At 38.0% G+C, this 24,508-nt stretch overlaps 1 protein-coding gene across 5 annotated transcripts in view; it reads left to right on the top strand.

Moving 5' to 3' along the window:
* The window catches only part of LOC131551374 (cadherin-18), a 225,939-nt gene that overhangs the window by 115,104 nt on the left and 86,327 nt on the right, over nt 1-24,508 (top strand). For 4 of the 5 annotated variants that reach the window (XM_058794298.1, XM_058794300.1, XM_058794299.1 and 1 more), the window contains one exon: nt 20,784-21,078. In XM_058794298.1, the coding sequence (XP_058650281.1) occupies nt 20,784-21,078 (295 nt within the window). The remainder of the gene's footprint in view (nt 1-20,783; nt 21,079-24,508) is intronic. The other variant, XM_058794302.1, reaches the window with a different exon arrangement.

Below are 24,508 nucleotides of genomic sequence, written 5' to 3'. Positions count from 1 at the left end.
CACAAATAAATCAGTGTATGGGAAACACTGTAGTCTCATAATTGAAGTGTAAATTCTGCAGATTACATCATTGTCAAGGATTGTACTGTCAGCAATTTATTAAAAAAAAAACGTTTTCATAATTGAAATTACAAACATAATTATGTATGTAAATACATATTTACATACATAAGTAGGCTATTCAGGCGCATGTGTAATAAATTAAGAAAACTTAATGCTACAGCAGTACTTCTTCGTAGTCTGATGCACTCAACCGAGCGTTCCACGACCTCACCCCTGCCCACCCCCCAACCATTCTAATTTCTGTAGGCGGGATTTATTTTAATGATATTCTAATGGACCGCTTTGTGATATCACAACACTCAGAACACAACACTGTAGTCCAAACGAGCCGTTTGTTGTAGTTCTTGAAAAGGGATTTTTTTTTTTAAACGAAATATCTCCCTTTGGAGTGGACTTGGAGTGTAACTTTGTAATCTATTTTTTTTTTTTTTTATGGCCAAACATACACTACACACTGACTAAAATTCAAAAAGTGAAAAAGCATAATAGGACCCCTTTAGGATCCAAAATTGGCTTAAGAAAACACAAGCAGATGGCTGAAGAAGGGTGGCAAATGTGTATTTTTCCATTGGTAACTGGCTATCAGTTTTTTTGCCTCAGAAGGTCTTTTACTACATTTACCCAAATGGTTTGAGCATATTTCAACATAATGTGTCCAAAAAACCCTCTAGCTTCCAATGTGTCTGTTCTGCTCTGTCAGCGTTACAGGTCTTGACATCCTCTGATACAAAAGGTGTTTAGATGTTTTATTCATATGGTTATATATGGATGGTCCCCTGGCAGAATCAAGGAACCGTTTCCACTTTGAGTAGCACAGGATGAGGAAGCAAAAGTGTTCAAGGCTAAACTTCACTCTTCCTTTATACAGTTTGAGCTAAAATGCTAATACTAGGTACTGTATTTTATTTATTTTGTTTATTTTATTTTTTATTTTTTTTTCAATACAGATTGAGAGAGTAAGTCCCATTTCATAAGCCTGTTCTCTTTAAAATTGTGCTGGAGCAAGTCATTCCTCTGGAAAGCATAAATGATCTGGTGTTCCTATCATTATGGGTCAATTTCTCCCTTAGGAATGAATATTCACACAGGAGAAGCTGTTAATAACTCAATTGTTTCTCAGAAAATGGCATTACATGAAGGCCAAATGAAAAAAAAAAAGCACATTTGCATGTCAAAACTTAGCATGCATATTCATGACCCTAAATTAGAAATATTGACCAAATCTCAGTACGAAATCAATAGTTTAACCAGTATTTTGAGGAGTTTGAAAATCAAACATGAGTCAAATTGACCCCAACACAATAGGATGTTAAATGTTGACTTCAATTTTGTGATTCTACACTCAACAATTATCTAGTTTGTCTCTAATTTTATATTAAGAGAACAAGTGTGTACTTAACCAAATGAAATATGAAAACAGGATCCTGCGCTATATATAAAAGAGCAACTTCTGAGAAATATCATTTTCATCCATGCAGCGGCTACACTAGTGTTTTTTTTTTTTTTTTTTGGTGCAGTTTTGACCAAATGTACCTGATTAGAAAATTGAAGGCTGGAGAAAATCAAGCGATTATTGAACTATTAACAAAGGCACTGTTCATACACACACATACACACGCTGATTAAAGCTCTTCAGAGGAAAAAAGGATAAGTTTAATCAGAGACAAGTCCACCTTACTAATTGTGAATATAAAGCTCGGAGGTGATTGATGAGTTTATTTTACTCTTTGACCTCATTCTCCTTCGCTCTTGCTCATACTCCCTCCATCTCCCTCTCCTTCATTCTGTCTCCCTCCCGCATCTCAAAGACTTTCTGTCCTGTCATTGAGGCTTTTTTTTTCTATCCCACACTCCATCCATCCTGACTCACACTTAATGAGACTTGTCTTCGCTCATTTTGCTCTAAATTTTACAGCAATTTGGAGTGATTTTACTCCAGGTAATATGATTGCAAACATTATATGAGTAATAGACACATTAAGTGAATCATAATTAAATGCAAATAGTTGGTAATAACTCTTAAAAATATATATATTCAGGGCTCGCAAAATCGCTAGCCCGACGTCCCGGGGCTATTGTGTTTTCCAGTCGGGCTACCAAAATGTATTACAGCCTGCCCGACGGGCTCCTTAAATACAGATCTCCCGCGGGTCCTTAAAAACTCTGAAAGTGATTTGTATCAAAATTAAGGCCATAAAAAGTTTTAAATACGTTAAATGGTGGAAGAAATGTCCTAATTATAATTTCAAGAGGTCGGAAGGGGGACGGAAAGACAAGAGTCGCGATACGGCAGGATTAAACTTCAAAAGGCAATGATGTCATTGAATAAATATGAGCGCTTCAAGTCAAAACGCGGCGCGGATGTCTTTATGCGAATGTATCTGAAGGTAACTGACTGTCCTCAGAAACGTGTCATTGGCATTTTAATTTCATTTTACCTATAATTCCTGCTAAAGCAGCGTTTCTGAGCGCGGAGCTGCTTTGTGTACAGCGTTTCCGGGGAAACCGCAATATTTCAGCGCTCCTAAAGCGCCACCTCGTGGCAGAGAGTGAATCTGCATTTCCAAATAGCCTTTCTTACTGTTTATGGTCAGATCAATGCAAATATCAACTCATGTTTTTAAACAGCAAACACAGAGTTGTAAATGAGAAAGAAGTTGATGTGCCTTCTAAAAATCTAAACAATTAAGACAGTAATATTTATACGTTTTAAATTAACATAATAATTTATATGCTTGATTGATCCCTTTTCATAAAAACGGTCTATAGCCTGAAACGCTGTTGTATAAGATTTTTGTTTTTGTGAAAACCTGTATCTGAACTGTAAATCATGTAATTTTATGGCTCAAAACTGTGTTACCATAGACATTGTCCAACCCCGCTCATTCTGTGTTCATTTTACTTGTGCAGCTCTTAAAATGGGTCATAAATTGCCTTAAATATATTTTAAAAAATTCTGCAGATACCCTGTAAATAGTGAAATAAAATTCCTTCCTTCATATTTGTTGATATTTGTGTATTGAAAATATTTTTGATTGACATTTAAACTCCTATCTGATTTTCTATATTAAAAAAAAATAAATAAATAATAATAAAATAAAATAGTAATTTTTTAATTCGGGCTAGTTAAATTAATTTTCGGGCTACCAAAATCTGAAGAGTACCTGCCCGAAGGGCTACCAGGGATTTTGAAATTTTGCGAGCCCTGTATATATATATATATATATATATATATACTTTTAATTATTTATGTTTCTTTAAATCTAGTCTTAGGAGTCTTGACAAAAATTGACTTTTTTCATAGAAGTTCTGGAAAAATCTCTCAAACTTGGACAAAAAAAATACTCAGTTTTTGGAAAGATCAGTTGCTCGCTTCTGTCGCAAGAAAAGAAGTGAAGAAGTTAATTTGCTGAGTTTCCAAGGTTACAGGCTTACTGTAAGCATTATTCAGAGATAACATGTCACTCCTGTTAATGGATGTTGCTGTACAAGTGTGAGACTTTTTATTCGAGGTGTCATCTTTGGTGGATTTCCAGAAATAACCAGAAATAATGATGTTTTTGATAAGCGAATGACTGAAAAGGCCTTAAAAAGTGAATGGAAATAAAATTAATTAGTAGAAAAGATATTTTCATGTTTTAGGCATTACATGGCAAAAAATATTTTTATTAATCATTATTTTTGTGTCTTTTCTAAGCGTCCTTTAAAAAGATCATTTTATTTGCAAGATGTTATATTACTCGTTTTCATAGAATTGATCTTGAATTAAGCTTGTTTTTACTTACTGTAATATAATTTCTTGTTTTAAGTAACAGTCTAGCACAATTTAATGAGGTTTATGTTTAAAACAAGGAAAATTGTTTGCCAGTGGAGTAAGAAAAATATATATTTTTTCACTAATTTAGTGAGTCAGACATAGTCTTAAAATCTGTTTTTTTTTTTATTTCCACAAAAAAGTATTTAAGCCTGATATATGAAATCATAGTGTTTATTTTATTTTATTTTATTTTATTTTATTTTATTTTATTTTATTTTATTTTATTTTATTTTATTTTATTTTATTTTATTTTATTTTATTTTATTTTATTTTATTGAACCTTTAATCAAAATAAATGTAATAAATAAATGGGTAACACTTTATTTTGATAGTCCCTTTTCAACATTCTGTTGACACTAAGTAATGTTGCAACTACATGTCAACAAACTCTCATTAAAGTATTAGTAGACTGTCTGCTTCATATCTGCTAACTCCTTATTGTGATGGTCTCCCAACAGTAACTTTGCAAGTACATGTCCGCTTATTCTAACCCTAACCCTACCAGTCTACTGACACACTACTAACACTCTAATGAGAGTTAGTAGATATGTAGGTGCAATGTTACTTATAGTCAACAGAATGTGTTAAATGGACCATCAACATAAAGTGTAACCAATAAATGCAATAGTTTGTAATGTAATATCTAAATATAAAGTGATCTATTATTATTACTATTATTATTATTATTATTATTAATAACACCTCAGTCACTTAAATAATTATATAAGTCATGAAAACACATTATCAAAATAATGTAACAAATTTCAACTATAGTTTTAAGTTATACAAGATTCAACTCAAATTTTAAGTCAGTTTAATATTAGTTGAAATAATTTGTACAGCCTGTTTAATTCAACTTAAAAATTGAAGGCAGTGCAATGATAATTTAGGCTTAGCAATTGCTTAGAAATGTATGAATCAAATACAATACCATATTCTTTATAGGACCTTTATATAAAAATGCACTCGCACTATGCATGAGACTATCTCTCTTCATAAAGAGCTTGTTAAAGTGGAGGAGATGTTTCCTCTCACAATGTTCTTAGTGTCACACCTGCTTTGCCTTTTAATATTTTAGCTTCATTTGTTTTCTGGGCTTGAAATAGTTGATATACAGATGGGATTCAGTTTTATATGTGGCACTTAAATTTATTTGATAAAATTAATACATTGCACTCTGTTATCACTCCAGGAATGATGGCCCACCCTGTGTTTTAGCTGGCTGGTCTTGGCTCTATTGACCCAGTGCCACTTTTATTTCCAGCCATTAGTGAGGGCTTGACTGAGCGTCAGTGGAGCCGCTGCAGAGACAGAGTGTGATATATTAGCCTGTGCCCAGCTAAGTCAGTGGCCAAATTAGAAGCCTGACTGCAGGTTAAGTGAAATTTATGTTCCCTTGGTAGCTGGGACCAAATTTGGAAGTGTAAAAGGAATGGGGTTGGGTTCAGCAGTCCTGATGGTGCAGCATTTGGGATTTCACAATGAATCCTGTTTAATTTGTCATGAGGTTTGTGTTTGTAGTACCAACAGCACCCATTATCACAATGCCATTATTGCAACAGCAGCAGAAAGCAAATTGCACCAAACTAAAAATACACAAAATAGGAGATATTTTCACTTGAAGTGTGTATTTTAAGATGTCTTGATGATTTGTTAGTTTGGTTGCTTATGTTCATTTGTTCATTCGTTCATTTAATTAATTTTAAGACGCACAATATGGCATTTATTTTACATGTATACTACTTCAAAACGTTTGTGGTCAGTAAGATATTTAATTCATTCATTCATTCATTCATTTAATTTATTTATTTATTTATTTAATGGGGGTGGGTCAATCTTGACTTCCACAAAAATATTAAGCTGCACAACATTTTCAATATAATAATAATAATAATAATCAGAATCAAAATCAGAATTAGCTTCATTGCCAGGTATGTTTACGCATACAAGGAATTTGTTTTCGTGACAGATGCCTCCACAGTGCAACAGAATGACAGCGACAGGACAAAAAACACACATAAAAAAAAAAAAGGAGAATTAAAAAATAGAACAAGTAAATAAGGAATAAAAATATACAAATTGACAATTGTATGTACAGGTATATAGCAATAGACAGTTGTATGTATAGGCATAGTATGTGCAAATAGAAATGCAGACTAAGTATGTGTGTTAGATAAATAAGTGTATAAGTGTATAAATAGTGTGTGTTCCACAATTATTGTCAGGTGTTCATGAGATGGATTGCCTGAGGGAAGAAACTGTTTCTGTGCCTGGCCGTTCTTGTTATAATGATGATGATGATAATAATAATAAATAATAATAGTTTCTTGAGCATTAAATCAGCATATTAAAAAATTATTTTTGAAGGATCATGTGACACTGAAGATGCTGAAAATGTAGTTTTTCCTTTAAAGGAATAGATTTTTTTTTTTAAATGTTAAAAAGCTAAGGTTAGAACTGAATAAAAATACATGGGTATGTAGGGGTGGGCGATATGACCAAAATCTTATATCAAGATATGACTAATTGTATCACGATAACGATATGTATCACAATATAGTATTTTTTTTTTCTTTTAAAAAGGTTTTTATGATATTAAAATCTTTGATACCATAGAATTTTAATAATCCTTGTCACCAATGTCAATATCAAACTAATACAAACCTAAAAATAGACAAAAAAACCCCAAAAACAAACAAAAAAAAAAAACTCAAGCTCACTGAAAATAAATAAACAGTCAGTGATGAAATAAGGATAAGAAACTAATTGCAAGCAATAGGACAGAAAAGTACAATAAGAAACGCTACATACATTGTGTAAATTAATTAGTCTTCACTGTGTCAATCATGTCTATCTATCTATCTATCTATGATAGATATAATTAACATGTGTATTATGTATAGATTCTACACACACACACACACACATATATATATATATATATATATATATATATATATAAATATAATTTTTTTTTATCATTATTACTTCTTATTAAAGTTACAAAAGTGATTTAGTCAAGAACAGTGAGAGATTTTCTAGCATTGTGCTATGATTAATATGACGAATACAGAACGAATATTGGACAGCTTCCCCTTTAAGCCCGAATCCAATACTGTTACATATGCGTTTTCTCTTTCAGCTGTTTCCTCTCTCTTAAGACCTAAATCGCTGTCTTTATGAGGATACTTGCCAACACGGGGATTCTGACGCATATAAGTGTGTTTATGTAATCGTTCAAAGCCAATAAAGCGGCTATATATGTATGTGTGGTCCTCTCACACAGAAACAGAAACGCGCACGCGTATAGCTCTGTTGTTTGTGTTTCAACAACTTAAAATCGGTTGTTTTAAAACTGCAGTGCTTAAAAACGCGTGCCCATGCTACAGATGTAGTCCCTCGTTTAGGAACGAGCTCCTCGTTTTGTTCTAGTCCTTCTCCGCCTGTTTCTGTCTCCCCTTCACGCCCCGTGTTGGTGTGTAAAGATCTCAGTCATCCAAATGATTAAAAAGTATTACCGTAAACAATGTATTTTGCGACACCATAATATGAAACGGTAGAATTTTTATTTCGTCCATCCGATATATATCGTCATATCGCACAGCCCTATGGGTACATATTGTAAAATGTTTCAATGTTGTTTTTAATGCTCAAATCTTTAGCTAATATTTAGTTTTACAAAATTATATGTATGAAATAACTGAGCCATTTTTAGTTCAATTTTGGTCTGAAATGCAGGTTCCTCAGCTATTTAGTAGAGCAGCACTCTTGCTTAAGCTTAATTGTAAACCCCATTTTTCCATCTGATTGAGGTGCATTAAAAAAAAAGCTGATTATTTTTAGGGAAGATAATGTAGAATAATTGGTGCAGATTCACTGTGACTGCAACTGATTTTGTTTACAGGCTTCTACCATAAAGTCTCATTAACTTGTCTTCTGATTGGAGAGGTTCTAGGCCGAGTGTGAGCTCTGACCGTTCAGCTAATTACTGACTGCTCGCCTGAGTGCTCTGTTTACTGACAGAAACGGACAGTTCACTCCTGCCGACGACCCGGCTGTGCAATCAGCCCACGCTCTCCTTTAATTACGAATTAATTTCAGCATCGCTGTTTGTATTACCAGCCACGGTTTGCACAATTCTTGGCCTCAAACAGTCAAATAAACCAGGAATGAGTTTCACCCCTTCATGTGATGGTGTGATTGAAGAGTCTAATGTATTTTGTGCAACTCTTCTATGGTAATTTCCACTGACTGGGCTGCCAAGACAATACTGCAAAGACAAATACATTTATATCAGATTATAACTTCAAAAACGATGACTGGGATCTTATTTGTGCTCTCTAATGTATTTAAAGTGTTTCATTTGTGTTGTGTTAGCTACTTGTAGTTTTAGAATAGCTACTTGTAGTTTTAGAAAATACCTTGAATGATCATTATAGGCCAGCTGAGATTTGACTAAAAAAAAAAAAAAAAAAAAAAACAATTGCAGTTTATTCAAACTGCACTTTTCCTCAGAAATCTGAGCCCTGAGGAAAATTTGCTTACTCAAATATTGTTATTTTATAAATTTAATTTACATTTAAGTAACTTTATCTCAGATTTTTCTCCTAAATGTCTTTAGGAAATAAAAAGAGAGGGATTGAGAGAGAGAGAGTCCAAGAAGTACTACCATTCAGAACAGTATGAAATTTTATTTATTTATTTATTTATTCATTCATTCATTTTTATTTGTTAGTAATCCATGAATATTAATAATATTTATTATATTAGTATTTATTTGTTTGTTTGCCGATTTATTAGTTATTTTTGTTTGTTTAAGGCATGAACAATATGAAATTTTATATATTTTTTTACATGTTCACTACCATTCAAAACTTTGGGGTCAGTTAAAAAAAAAAATATATATATATTTATGAAATCATTAGTTATACAACTAGGAAGAATTAAATTGATCAAAAGTGACAGTAAAGACTTTTGTATTGTTAAAATGCTAAATTCAAGGGTAAAACTATATATCACGGTTTCCACAAAAATATTAAGCAGCACAACAATTTTCAGTATTGATAATTTGTTTCTTGAGCATCAATATGTTCAGTGGAATTGCATTTGAATTGATTGGATCATTGGAAAAGTTGATGTTTCATACCTGTATGTATGTTGGCTATAACAGTGTCCAAAAACTCATTCGGCTACCAGTTCATAATTCATGCACAGTAATGTTTATAAAGCAAGTAAATTGGTTCAATGTTGAATCCCTGTGCTTGCATCGCTCAAGGTATAAGCTTTTGTTTGCTTTAGTCTGTGCTCGAATCATTAAACTGAGTTTGAGTGGATCACAATCTGACACTTATTGGATAGTGACAATAAAACACTCAGGAGAACCAGAGCTTTCAGCGCTTTGAGTGTTCTGTCAATGTTTTGCCTTATCACAAAACCAATGAGCCTTGAGACACCATGCATTGAGCAGACTACTTGTTGTGAGCAGAGCTCAGACAGCAGGTTTCCCATGGGTTCACATTACACCTTCTTGAAACATTAACCACTCTTGTCATTTCTCGCCATGCTTTGGGAATGACAGTATTGTCATTTAGGGCTTTTAATTATTATCTTGTGCATCTAGAGGGTATGCAGTGCAGTCAGACGTCCTCCACAACATGTGCCAGTTTGTTTTCACATAATATCATTCTGTTCCCAAAGAGAGGTAACTGTAAGAGCAAAGACTCAAAGAAGTCTTGAAAATGCAGATGGTATTTAGGTATGTGAATCTTATGAAAGGTTTAAGCAATGTATCGAAGTCACATTTCACTCCCAAATCAACAGAAGAAAAAGACATTTTATTTGTGCATGAAGAAAATTAAGCATATTGTGTAGGATCATTAAGAGTTTTGGAATTGAGACTTTGTTTTAATGACAATTAAGCACATTTCTGTATCATCACCGTACTGCAAACAAACAAACAAATAAAATAAGAAATAAAATTAAAAATATTAATTCATTCATTGTAATGAGAAAACAAATACAATAATATATTGTTTTTATAAGTATATTCATATATCTGGGTAAAATTTGACCTTACATTTATGTTCATTTAACCCTATTGTTTTGTTGAGTTAGCCTTTACTTTCTTTATGTTTGGAGTCACAACAACAGTACTTGTCAAGTGCCTTTGATGTCAATGCAAATTTCAGATATGTGATCATTATCCAGTGAAAAAAATTGTTTCTATTTGGGGTCAGTTTAACTCCAGATAAAACACATTATACAATCATTAAATAATAATAATAATAATAATTATTATTATTATTATTAGTATAATAATTATTGTTATTGGGCCGACAAAAGCCAACCACCTCCTCCAAGTGGCGTCGGCTGGAGTACTCGGCTAACGGTGGCTCTGGTCCCAGCGACAGGTGATGCGACACATCGGCTGGGTATCCTTGGTCGCATCAATGGCAGCAGCAAACCAATTACTACCCGATCAAGCTAGGGCGTCCCCCCTAGGCGACGCGCGTCATCTTCGCCCGGATGGCGTGGGAAATGGACTAGGGCTACCTGTTCAAGGACGGGACAGGCCAAAGAAGATAGTCCACCGAATCCGACTAGCCACACTTAACATCGGCACCCTCACCGGCCGTAGCCGTGAACTGGCTGACACTCTCAAGACCAGACGTATCGACATCGCGTGTGTCCAGGAGACCAAATGGAAAGGGAGTAAAGCAAGAGATATTGGAGAAGGGTACAAGCTCATCTATCATGGTGTCAAGTCGAGTCAAAATGGAGTTGCCGTGGCCGTCTGTCAGCAACTACGAGACAGCGTTTCTGTAGTCGACAACATCTCTGATCGCCTAATCTCAATCAAGATTATTTCTGGCCCAACCATCCTCAGAGTCGTCTCATGCTACGCCCCTCAAGTAGGCTGCACTGACAAGGAGAAGGACGAGTTTTGGGAGAGCCTTGGCACGCACCTCCAGATGGTCGCCCCAGACGAGCACGTCCTGGTCGGAGGAGACCTTAATGGCCACGTTGGTAAAGAGCGCAAAGGATACGAACAAGTTCATGGAGGCCAGGGACTAGGCATACGTAACGACGAGGATGATTCGACGGTGTGACCTGAAGCTGGCACTCGATGCCAAGGTGATTCCATCAGATACCATCGGCCCCCAACATCGGCCACTCGTCCTCGACCTCCAACTCAACCTCCATCGGCAAAACCGAATGAGAGTGACCGGCCCTGAGCACTTCAAGTGGTGGAGGCTACCCAAACACAAGCAACAACTTAAAGTGGCCCTTCAATCACTTAACATCAACCTCGACCAACCAGTCGACAGGCTCTGGAATGATATCACCTGCCACATACAGGCCGTTGCCTCTGATATTCTCGGCTCAACGAAGCCAGGGCGACAATACATGGATAAGCAAGTCTGGTGGTGGGGTGAGGAGGTCCAGATTGCAATCAAGGCCAAGAAGCAGGCGTACAAGCTATGGCATCGCACACGCCTGGATGCCCACCGCCAAAACTATCGGACGACAAGTCGGCTGCGAACGGGTAGTGGCCAAGGCGAAAGCTGAGTACTACCATGACTTGTATGAGCAATTAGGCACACCTGAAGGGGAGAAAATGATCTACCGCATCGCAAATTCGAGGCACAAATCGACCCAAGCCATTGGTCAAGTGAAACACATCAAGAGTGCTGAGGGGCTAGTATTGCGCGACCCTCCGCCATACTTGCTCGTTGGAGCAGTATTTTACCATCATCTCAAATGAGGAATTCGCATCCACCGATTCATAGCCCGACCCCATCCACGGACCCGTACCTCCAGTCACCACCGCCGAAGTCACAAAGGCTGTGAAGAGAATGAAGAATAGCAAAGCTACTGGGCCAGATGACATCCCAGTCGATGTCTGGAAGTTGATGGGGCATCGCGGAGCAGTGATCCTTGCTGCCCTGTTCAATACGACCATCGCAGAGATCAGGGCACCGCAGGCCTGGACGACCAGCATCACGGTACCGATTTGGAAAGGCAAGGGAGACGTCTCTGAATGTAAAATCTATCGCCCAATCCGACTCCTGAGTCACACCATGAAGATCTTTGAACGCGTCCTGGACAGCCGCCACGTGGCATTATCAACATCAGCCCCAATCAGTGCGGCTTTGTCAAGGGACACGGAACCACAGACGCTATCCACGCTGCTCGCCTGTTGATGGAAAAGCACCGGGAAAAGAATAAGTCCATCCACTTGGTCTTCCTGGACTTAGAGAAGGCCTTTGATCGTGTACCCCACAAACTCATCTGGGCCTCCCTCCGATTCCACTCTGTCCCCGAGGCCTATATTAACTGGGTCCAAATACTCTATCAAAACGTTACGAGTGTTGTCCGTTGCCCTATTGGGATATCACCACCGTTCACCATCAGTGTCGGAGTACACCAAGGATCGGCCCTTTCACCATTGCTCTTCATCACCTGCATGGATGCGGTGACTGCAGATCTGCAGGCACCACATCCCTGGACACTACTTTATGCGGACGATATACTCCTTGCTGACAGTGAGCGGCAAAACCTCCAAGACCACACACAACGGTGGAAAGACCGCCTGGACCAGAATGGCCTACGGCTTAACATCGGCAAGACGGAGTACATGGAAAGTGCCCCCAGACCAGTGACACCATCAGTATCGACGGTATAGATCTGAAGAAGGTCACCCAATTCAGATACCTCGGCTCCACCCTTTCGACTGATGGCGACAGCCTCCCAGATGTCAAGTCGCGAGTCAACGCTGCCTGGTTGAAATGGCGCCAAATCACCGGCGTCCTCTGCGATAAAAGCATGCACAAACATCTTAAGGCAAAGATTTATAAGACAGTCGTCCATCCAGTCGCCCTATATGGAGCGGAGTGTTGGCCTGCGACCAACAGGCATGAACAGGCCCTCCATGTAATGGAGATGCGGATGCTTAGGTGGACGTTATGGCTGACCAGATGGGACCGAGTAATGAATGAAGACGTCAGAAACACCATGAGAGTAGCACCGATTATGGAGAAGATGAGGGAAGCGCGACTTCGATGGTATGGCCACGTAGTCAGGAGTGAGGAAGAGTCTATAGCGAAGAGGGCCCTGTGTCTCAACATGGAAGGAAAGCGACCCCGAGGAAGACCAAAGAAGCGATGGATGGATCGGATAAAGGAAGACATGAAACATGACAATGTCGCCCCCGAGGATGCCCTCGATCGGAAGAAATGGAGAGCAACCTGCCGAAAAGCGGACCCCGCATTACGAAGGGAGAAATGCTAGGAGAGAGAGAGATAATAATTATTGTTATTGTTTTGTTATTATTATTATATAAACTTCTACTAATAATAATAATCATCATAATAAAACATTTGTATGTTATTACATTATAATAATGTGAAAATCACTATCCAACAATAATTATATGTAAGAAATGAGAAAATAAATAACATCCAGATGCATTAGGGTCAATTTACCCTCTAATTTTTATTTTATTTTTTTCTTGCTGGGCAAAACTTCTCTATTGGGTGGACATTTCGGTCACCTGAGCAAAAACATTTTGTTGTACCAGACCTGTACAGCGACTGTAACTGGGCTGACGAGACGTGAGACTTGCGGATCCATGTGCAAGCTTTTATTAAAAGGCATGGTCATAAATACAGGCAGGGTCGAGCAATGACAAACAGGTCTATCATAGGCAAGGCAAAGAGTAATCCAAAACGGGCCTGGGTCGGTCGACAGCAAACAGTATCCAAAGGGGCTTGACGAAGAGGTTATCTGAAAACGAAGCAATAGTCCAGGCAGGGGAAAACACAATCCAAAACAGGCAGGGCAAGACTAGGAAAACTATCAGGGGCTCTGTAGAGTAGCTACAGCTAGGGGAGCGATAAACGCATACAATACTCGGCAGTGAGGGAAAGAAGGTCCAGGGTTTAAATAAGGCATGTAATTAGTGTGTGCGTATGATCAGGTGTGTGTGTGATTAGTGCAATCAGCCATGTGTGCAATCAATGAAATGAATGATGGGAAATGGAGTCCAGTGTTATGTATGGTGTGAGAGTCAATGTGGTGAGTGAATGATCTCTGGTGGTGAATGAACGGAAGTGCAGGGAGAGGATTCGTGACATAGGCACCCCCCCCCCACACACACACAATCCAGGAGGGCGGTGGAGCGGAGGCGGAACAGGGGGAGGGACGGAGGGCCAGGTCCATGTGGAAGTAGAGTGGCCTGGGACCAAGGGAGAGCCGGTAGAGCAGGGAGCCAGGGCGGAGTCAACGGAACTAGAGTCCACCAGGGCAGAAGACCTCCACAGCGGCGCAGACAGAGCAGGAGCCAGCCAGGGCGGAGCAGAACACCACCAGAGCCAGTTAGCAGACCACCACGGCGGCGCAGACAGAGCAGAAGACCACCAGAACCAGACAGCAGACCACCACGGCGGAGCAGACGGAACAGGTGGAGCAGAAGACCACCAGAGCGGAGCAGATAGAGCAGGAGCACACCACAACGGATCAGGAATCCACAGCAGAGACTGGGACCTAGGGAAAACTGAGATACAAGGAGGAGAAAGAACATACACAGACACAAGGACTGAGGTAGGGAACATGGGAAGTCTATGAATATTTTCCATGGTGGCAACTGAGCAGGTAGGCACTTCACAGTCAGCCGCAATGGCTGGGTCAGATCGGGGTGAGAGTTCAGAGATGGCCTCCTCGGCCGGTTCAGAACCAGACGAACGTTCATAAGTGGCCTCTGTAGCCACGACAGGATGGGACAAGGATTCACAGATGGCCTCCTTAGCAATGACAGAGATTTCAGGGACAGCCCTTTTGGCTGCAACAGGACAGGCAGAGAGTTCACAGACGGCCTCCATAGCCGTGACAGGGCAGGACGAGAGTTCATTGACGGCCTCCATAGCCGTGTCCGAACAGGACGAGAGTTCAGGGACAGCCCTCTTGGCTGTGACAGGACAGGAAGAGGATATGCAGACGGCCTCCATAGCCGTGACCGGACGAGAGTTCATTGACGGCCTCCATAGCCGTGACAGGGCAGGACGAGAGTTCATTGACGGATACCGCGGACACCTCTGGAGGTTCTGCGGCGGTTGCCGCCACCTCTGGAGGTTCTACAGTGGTAAACACAGGACACAGGGAGAGTTCAGTAATGGTCTCTTCAACCGCAACACAACAGACTGAGAGTACATTGCTGGGCGCCACCACCATACGAGGAGCTGAAGTGAGCACCGCCATATCGGGAGGTTCTGCAGCATGTACCGCCACCTCTGGAGAAACTGCAGCGGGCACCATCACTTCGGGGAACACAGCAGCGAGCACCACTACCTCAGGAGGTTCTGCAGCATCAGCCGCCACCTCTAGAGACATCATAGTGGACGCCGCCACCTCTGGGAGTTCTGTGGTGGTGTATGCAGCCCAAACACACCAAAATGCGATCCCCATCATGGGAAGCACTTCAGTCAGGGGAATCAGTTCAGGAACAGGAGGGCTAGAGTGAGTGGGTTTGGGGATACCAGCTGCACGTGCAGACACCAGCGGTGAATCCCTCTCACTGGATACCAGACTAGGATAATGGAAGACTGACCTTGATGATATGTGTGTGTCAGCCCGGACGTGACGTGACTCTGGAAGGTCAGCGGAGACGTGCTGCTGTGACTCTGGACGAGCAGCGGTGACGTGCTGCTGTGACTCTGGACGAGCAGCGGTGGCTTGACTGGATTCACAAAGATCCACTATAACTCCACTATAAGATCAACTGTGACCGGACTTGGCTTTTTCCCCATCAACTGTGACTTGATTTGGCTCATTAAGATCAACTGTGACTTGACCTGATTCATGAATATCAGTAATGACGTGACCGGTTGGTATGGCCGCCATTTTGTGAGTGCGGTCTGACGCCGCCACCATTTCAGTCATAGATGCGGTGACGCACTCCTCATCCGCGACACCCACAGTGTATAATGAGCCCACACACAACAGAGCATAGTCCAAAAACTGACCGAGTGAGGAGCGTGGACCCTCACAAATAAGCCTAGTCTTTAGTGGCTGATTAATGCTGTCACAAAAAAAATCAATCAATACATCATCTGGAAAATCAGAATTATTAGCAACGTCTAGATATTCCAGGATAAAGTCCTCAAGTGGTCGCATACCCTGCTTGAGGGCTAATAATAGTTTTGCAGTGTACATACCCGGCCAGTATTGTTCATGAAAGCCGCTGGATCCTTGTGTGGCCAAGTATTCTGTAACGGGGCTGACAAGACATGAGACTTGCGGATCCATGTGCAAGCTTTTATTAAAAGGCATGGTCATAAATACAGGCAGGGTCGAGCAATGGCAAACAGGTCGATCATAGGCAAGGCAAAGAGTAATCCAAAATGGGCCTGGGTCGGTTGACAGCAAACAGTATCCAAAGGGGCTTGACGAAAGAGGTTATCTGAAAACGAAGCAGTAGTCCAGGCAGGGGAAAACACAATCCAAAACAGGCAGGGCAAGACTAGGAAAACTAGCAGGGGCTCTGTAGAGTAGGTACGGCTAGGGGAGCAATAAACGCATACAATACTCGGCAGTGAGGGAAAGAAGGTCCAGGGTTTAAATAAGGCATGTAATCAGTGTGTGCGTATGATCAGGTGTGTGTGTGATTAGTGCAATCAGCCGTGTGTCAATCAGTGCAATGAATGATGCGAAATGGAGTCCAGTGTTATGTATGGTGTGAGAGTCAATGTGGTGAGTGAATGACCTCTGGTGGTGAATGAACGGAAGTGCAGGGACAGAATTCATGACAGCGACACACACTAAAACTTTAATGTGCTATTTATACTTGATTTGACCCTTGATTTAACTAAATAATGCATGTTTTAGGTTACCTGAGAAAACATTTTTTTACAATGCTGTGTTACCAAGAAATTATATTAAAAATAATTAAATATATCACACAAAACAGCTCAATTCTTTATAATAATAATATAATATTATATTGTATAACATAACATGATAATATGGGGGGAAAAAATCTTAAATTTCTCATGAATAATTTTTTTTGTGGTATATCATTTATTAGGATTATAATATAATATAATATAATATAATATAATATAATATAATATAATATAATATAATATAATATAATATAATATAATGTAATATAATAAACAGAACAGAACAGAATGGAATAGAGTAGAATAGAATAGAAAACAAACTGAAACATTTAAACTGAGATCTGTAAGCTAAATTTATTCAAAATATGTGAACTGAAACATAGAGTTTGCACACTACTACACCTGTGTGTAGAGGTCGACCGAATCGGCACCGATAGTTGATTTGCGGAATTATCGGTTATCGGCAAAAATCCATGCCGATAGTTTTCCGTGTTGCGTCTGTTGCTGGAGTGGCTGAGAATGGTCTGCTATCATTATACAGTACGAGAGAGGCCTCTAGAGGCGGAAATCACTGACAGCACATGTTGTTTGTTTTGGCATGTGACACCGCGTTGCACAGAGCGGGAAACTTCAAACGCGCATTTAAATGCAGCCGACAGAAAATTCTGCCGCGGAACAGAGCCCCATTTGCATAGTTTTCCATTAAATAACATTATATTTGTCTCAAATCATTGTTAATTTACATAATGACTTCATCCTAGGCTATAAATTATGTATTGTGCATTTTTCAGCAAAACGTGTGTCTTTCTGTGGCTCTAATACAGTCTTGTATACTTCATATAGAGAGCTGTAATATAGATTGCATGTTCTTTTTCCGTTTGCTCTGTTTTTTTAAACACCGAACTTCAAACTCATTTATGCCACATAGTTAATTCTTGAAGCAAATTTATGACCGTTTAGTGATTGATTAAAGAGTTTTAGACCGCTGCTTGAATTGAACGTGACGCGTCTGTTGTGTGTGACACCTGAGACTTCTCCAAGACGCAGCGCTGCGCTTTTCTGCCGTGCAAAGGCAAAAGACCTTAACTTCAATTTTGGTCAAAATGAGTTATTGCCTTTTTTGGAACAATGGACATCAGTTTTATCATGTGGAAAAATATCTTAAGTCAATTTTGTTATTTTCTGCTGAAAATAGGATGCTGTTTTTGCCATAACTTCCAAAAGCAGAGGGAAAGCATAGGCAGAAACCCTTAACATCAGTTACAGTCTTTTAGCTTTGTTCTGCTGCACTCTAGAACGCTGGAATTCAGTTACGCTGGAGTTAAGGCACTCTGCCTTTGTTTTACCAACGTTAAGATTTTTTCCGCGCTGAAGTTACGGTGTTATACGGTGATACTATCCAGCCAATCTGACAGAAAACAGCGCGAGTGGGTTGGGGACGCCTCACGACACACCTCCCCTGGCGAGGAGAAAACATTACACACAGACCAACCCAGCAGATATAACTTAGATCGCAGCTTACCTTTTTTTATTAAACATGGTCAAAATCCATTGAAAACAACATCTACTGAGAAGACAAATCCATTGTTTAAATCCATCATACGCCGGCGGGCTAGCCTAATCTATCAAAGTGCAAAGTTGTCCGGAGTTTGACATTCAATTTTAAGTGTCGCTGTGGGTGGGCTATTAGTAGGGTGACGTCCGGTTTATACCAACCACTATGAAATTGTCCCGGTTAAACAGTTAAAATGCTGACAGCTAAACTGTGTAAAAGTGTGACTGTATTGTAGAGGATTCCAACAGCGGGACGTACAACTGCCGCTAAAGCTACTGTATGAGCTAAAAGACACAAACTAGCTAGCACTTGGTCACTCACTGCTGTTGTCGATAAAACAACACAGACATGTCACGTGAATAAAGGTTGCGTTTAAAGTGTTATTTTACTTAAATTAAGTACAATGATAAAGGTTTAAAATGATCCAGTAGAGTTGTAGCCTTCTCATCATTTTTTATTTTGTAATATTCTATTGATGTAATATTAAGCCTTACTATACAGAACTCACTAAATGTTATTTTAAGGCTTTCATTGTTATCATATAAATGTTTGTATAGAGTGATAAAAGTCAAAATGATCAATAAATTATAAATTACGGTATTTTGCCTTGGTATGACCCATTATTGTTTTGCAGATAATGCAAAGGCAGAATACATTAACTTCCGAATAAGGGTCAAAGGTCAAGTTTGAGCTCAATTTTTTTTTTTATGTAGATAAATATATTCATTATGACAACTACTTGGCAAATTTTCAGTGTCCTACCTGTCATACAATTGGCTGGACAACAAAAAAACTTTAAAGTCATTTTTCTCAGTTTCACACTCTGGTGAGTTAAGGTCTTTTGCCTTTGTAGGGCAGTTTTGCACAGTGGGTCACGTGCATATTTTTTATATATATTTTGATTAGATAATCATGCAGTGTTCCAAAATAGCAGCAAATAAAATGTGAGAATATACATACAATATCAGTAACTTGTGCATGCAATTTTAATATGGCCTTGTGTAGGTATTTCAAGATGGCTATCTTTAAGCATGACTGTTGAAATTAAATGGTAATTCTTAACAATACGAGTCCATTTGTAACATTAATGAAAGCTGTAGAAGTATTGTTCCTTGTTAGAGTGTGTTCATTTCGTTTCAATTTTCAATTTTCGCTTCATTTTTAAATTTTAAAGTTTCTTCTTTTAACATTAGTAAACTATGAAATAACTAATGATCAATATAATAATTAATATTAATACTACATTTTTATTCATTTACAAAATATGGTTCAGTACTGTTATTGCTTTTTAAAAATAGTAAAGCTCTATTTTAGTTTTCGTTCAGTATCCATTTGAAAAACTATCGGTTGATTAATCGGTATCGGCCAGAGTGGTCCAACCTAGCTATCGGTATCGGTAAAATCCACTATCGGTCGACCTCTACTATAAATTTCATACAACTGTTTCTGCACATTAAACTGGAACAGGAGAATGAATTTATCCTATACACATCACCGTTAAAGTGATTTTACATAGAAAAGGAGGATGCAGTACAGTATGCTGAATTATGTAGTTTTATTTTGACTGGAGGTTCATCCTCTGAGATGTGAAATCTCAGATCATTCAGTGTTGACATGAGATCTTACCCTACTGCAATGTCGACAGAAAAAGAGAGAGGGGATGCAAGCCAAAAAACCTGCTTAATTGATAGAAAGAGGATTACTCACGGCTCTCTTGCCTATGGCTACCATCTCAAACATCTTAAAGCTTTGACAAATACAAGACATTTACAAAATAAATAATCCAGCATGATTCCTGCAGACTGAACCTTAGTGAATTTAACAAACTTTTATACGCACATTTATACATTAATTTTCATTACACTAATCAATGTTCCCTCTAAGCTGCGTGCGTACGTGGCTGCACAGAAGAAATAATATGCCACGCACACGCAAAAATGAGTTGGGAAAGTCGCTGTAATGCTCAGGCAAACCACTACAGAGTTGGTGTTGCTACAGTGATAGAACTGGTGAATGCAGTTCACAGGTTTCATAGAAAGAGAATGATGTGCGCCAAATGAGTTGCTGTAGAAATCAAATACTTTAACAGTTGCGGACAAAATAAGAGTGGCTTGATTAAATGGTGGAAATAGCAAATGATGGGCACAGAACGGTGACAAAACTCAAGACATTTACAGTTACACACAGGTTGACTTCCTGAAAAGTATTTACCTAGCAACCACAGAAAGCACCCTAGCAACCACCCCTAGCATCATTGCATAGGCAAATACCATCACATTTTAAATGTAATAGATGTACTAATTTTGGCATATCAGGTACATAAAAGGTTTCTAGCTTAAAGGTTTGTTGGAAGATTACGTGCTTAATGAGCCCTGGTTATTGAATATATTGTAATATATTGATTCATATCAGCAGTCACACACCAACATTTCTTTGTCTTTCATTTCAGCTACATTCTAATTCAGACAAAGGCGATGGTTCGGTCAGGTATATCCTTAGCGGTGAAGGAGCAGGGAGTATCTTCATCATCAACGAGGTAACGGGAGACATCCACGCCACCAAAAGTCTGGACCGGGAAAAGAAATCACATTATGTTCTTCACGCGCAGGCCATCGACCTCAACACCAACAAACCCCTGGAGCCAGAGTCAGAGTTCATTATAAAAGTTCAGGATATTAATGACAACGCCCCCAAATTCCCCGATGGACCCTTCGTCACAACTGTGCCTGAGATGTCGGAAGTTGGTGAGATTTCCTTGTTTTCTTATCTTTTTTTCTTTGTTTTTTTTTTGGCCAGAACACAAATTGAACATTTAGCTTTTTTTATTGTAAAATGCTATTTTCTTTCAAGTGTATTATGTAAGTCTGTGTCTTTTTTTTTTATAAACATTCTTTGTCATCTTTTGATGAAACTGATAATACATTACTCTTACATTTACATTTAGTCATTTAGCAGACGCTTTTATCCAAAGCGACTTACAAATGAGGACAATAGAAGCAATCAAAACCAACAAAAGAGCAAACTCTTAACATGTATTATAATATTTAAAGTTAAAATGACTAAAAATATTTAAAACAGGATAAAAGTCCTACTGTATAGGACGTCTATTAATAGAAAGTATATTTAATGCAAGTTTATTTTTTCTTACTCCTCTGGCAGGTTTATTTAATTTTTTCGTAGTATAAACATGTTAAAGTCAAGTTGAAAAAAATCCACCAGTTCAGTAAGACAAAATACAGTTGAGAACAAGTCGGAGTATCTTCTCAAGTGAATCCATTTTTAGGTGTTTTTCCTGGAAAATTTTACTGGATTTTACTTGAAAAAATGTCGTTAAAAACTCATTAATGCATTGTTTCCAATCTATTTTAAGTATAAACAAGTTCAAATCAAGTGGAAAAAAATATTTACTAGATATAGAAATTAAGTAAAAAATGTTGCTCTAATGTAGAGTTTAACTCTTTAACTATATGTTATGTATGTCAGCATGAAAACAAAACTGACCCTATTTACTTTAATATTGCATGTTCATGGACTAAAATGACTGATGTTAAGGGACTAAAAAATGTTGCATTAAGCCAAATTATGGAAGTAAAATTCTTTGTGAGAATCATTTCATTTTGACTTACACATGTAACTCATCCAGCACCATTTGTACTACAGATCTAAACGAAAGCTGCCGCAAATCACAAGGTCTCCCCCTCAGAACACCTTAGCAACCACATAATGACCATGTAGCTCTGAGCAAATGTTGCTCTGCGTGTCCAAACCCATGCGATTGTTTCTCTCTTTTCTCTGAGCAGAAGTGAATAGTTTACTGCTCAACTTGTCTTCAATGTTTATCTCAGGTTCGCGTGATTCGGTCTATTCCCATCTGTGTGCAAAGGTGAAAATAGAAATGGCTTTTAAAAACGTAGCTGTCAAAAAGCTATTCTAACCAGAGGCATGTGCTGGTGCAAACTCATAAGTTGTCACTCTCTACGATCCATCACTTCTAATTCAGATCTCCCAGATTCATTCCAACTGGCTTTTTTCTGTCCTGCCCATGGCTTTTATGCTGTTGTTTTGTGTTTTGCGGCTGGAGTTCCCTCAGGAGCCCGACAGCTCTTAGAGAGCACTATGTGCTCCTGCTTTCTCCAGAACGCTCCACTTCCACACTTCCACTAGGAGAAACAGTGAATATATGTATACAGAGAGAGAGAGAGAGAGTGATTCCCTTACAGCAGGGTTTACCCCAGGATTTGTAAATCCCTAGGGGTTTGTGATGGAACTGCAGGGGGTTTATGAGATTGTGATAGAAATACTAATGTGGAATAAGTTAATACATTAATTTATGAGCTCAATTAAATGTTGAATGCTGCTAAATTTTACACATTTAACTTAATTTTGCATTTAACCCTTGCTTGCATTGTGTTACCTCTGTGTAAAAATCCAGTTTTCTTCACATGTCCTCCAAAATTGTACTTTACATATTAAAGATGATTTGCATGTTTTATTAACCTATATATACATAAGGTATATGCAATTTTGCTGATAAAAATACATGAACAAAAATTATATATATATATATATATATATATATATCTCTATATATATATATATATATATATATATATATATACATATATATATATATATATATATATATATATATATATATATATATATATATATATATATATATATATATATATATATATACTGTATGGGTTGTCACCATTAAGTGCAAGCAAATGTGGAATATTATTTTTAATTGCATATTTTTATTTATACATATTATTTTTTATATAATCATTCATATTTATTTTTTGCTGATTTGTGTCAAGGTTAGTGTAGTGAATGCATCTCTTTTTTTTTTCAAAAAAGTTTGATGAATTATAATGCAACGTACTTGCAAATTCCAAAGTTGAAATTATGATATGCTGTGTAAATGGATACATTGAGTAATTTTATATTTCTTGCCTTTTATATTTCTTGCTTTCTAAAAGTAAAAACATGACTTTTATAAATTTGGTTATCTAAGTGTTTTATCCTCCTAGAAAAGTAGTTTTATGGCACAAGGCATCTTGTATTCAGATCAAAAGAGGTTATGAACCACTGCTTAAAAGAAACGTTTCTCCTGTAAACTCACTTCTAGCCCACACACATTACGTCACTGTTGATTTCCAGAAAATGCCTATTATATTATTGATATATCAGAAGCGAAAGATTTGGTGTCATAAGTACATCAGTTCTCACTCTCAGCCATGCCAGATACAATTTTTTTTTTTTTTTTTATCTCTCTGGGAGTCTTGAAGGCTATATTCCTGGCTTGCATGTACAAATGAAATATTTCTCTTTATTTTGGCAGTGTGAAACACTTCTCGGTGGAGATTATGGCCTGTGGGTTTAGAAAGCTTTGTTTATTGTTTATTTAGGTCCCAATTGGCTGTTGCCGTAGCAACTGAAGCCCATACAATGATCTGTGGTATCGTAAGATTTGAGTACCAGCTGCAATCAGTGTTGAAGGAGTCTATTATTGCCTGGCTGTTGTCCATTATTGTTGGCGATTCATGCGCAGAGTGGGTTCAAAATCCCAATTACAGATGTCTTGGAGAAGATGCCGCTGGACTGTCCACTTCACCATCACAGATGAGTTTTCTCTCGAGGTGATGCTCTGCCTTTATAGGATGTCAGTGGCATCTGATAGATTTGTTCCTCTTGTAAATACAACATTTGAAAACCAGTAGAATCCTGTCTACTGGCTTTTGGCTTATTTGAGTTGAGATGGTGACTGTAAATTCAAAGTATGGCTCTAAATTATGACCCGCATTAGCCAGGGTGAATTTGTCTCATTATTTAGAATTTTGATACAAATTACTTTTATTTATTTATTTTTTTCTTGTGTAATTTTTCTTATTGTAAGCAGAAATGTAACAACATAAATATAATATATATTTTCATATTTATACATAGTAATAAAATTTGGGACCGTTATGATTTTGTGTAAAAGTTATCTATCTATACCCATTTAGTTTAGGATCTGGAAGATTTTTTGATAACACTTTACAATAATGTGTCATTTGTTAACATGTATTAACTAACATGAACGAACAATGATCAACACATTTATTACAGTATTTATTAATCTTTGTCAATGTTAGGTAACGAAAATACAGTCGTTCATTGTTAGTTCAT

Source organism: Onychostoma macrolepis, chromosome 12 (genome assembly GCF_012432095.1).
Source record: "Onychostoma macrolepis isolate SWU-2019 chromosome 12, ASM1243209v1, whole genome shotgun sequence".
In the NCBI taxonomy this organism is placed as follows: Eukaryota; Metazoa; Chordata; class Actinopteri; order Cypriniformes; family Cyprinidae; genus Onychostoma; species Onychostoma macrolepis.
Note: the sequence above shows the minus strand (reverse complement) of the source record. Positions and strands in the feature narration are given on the sequence as shown.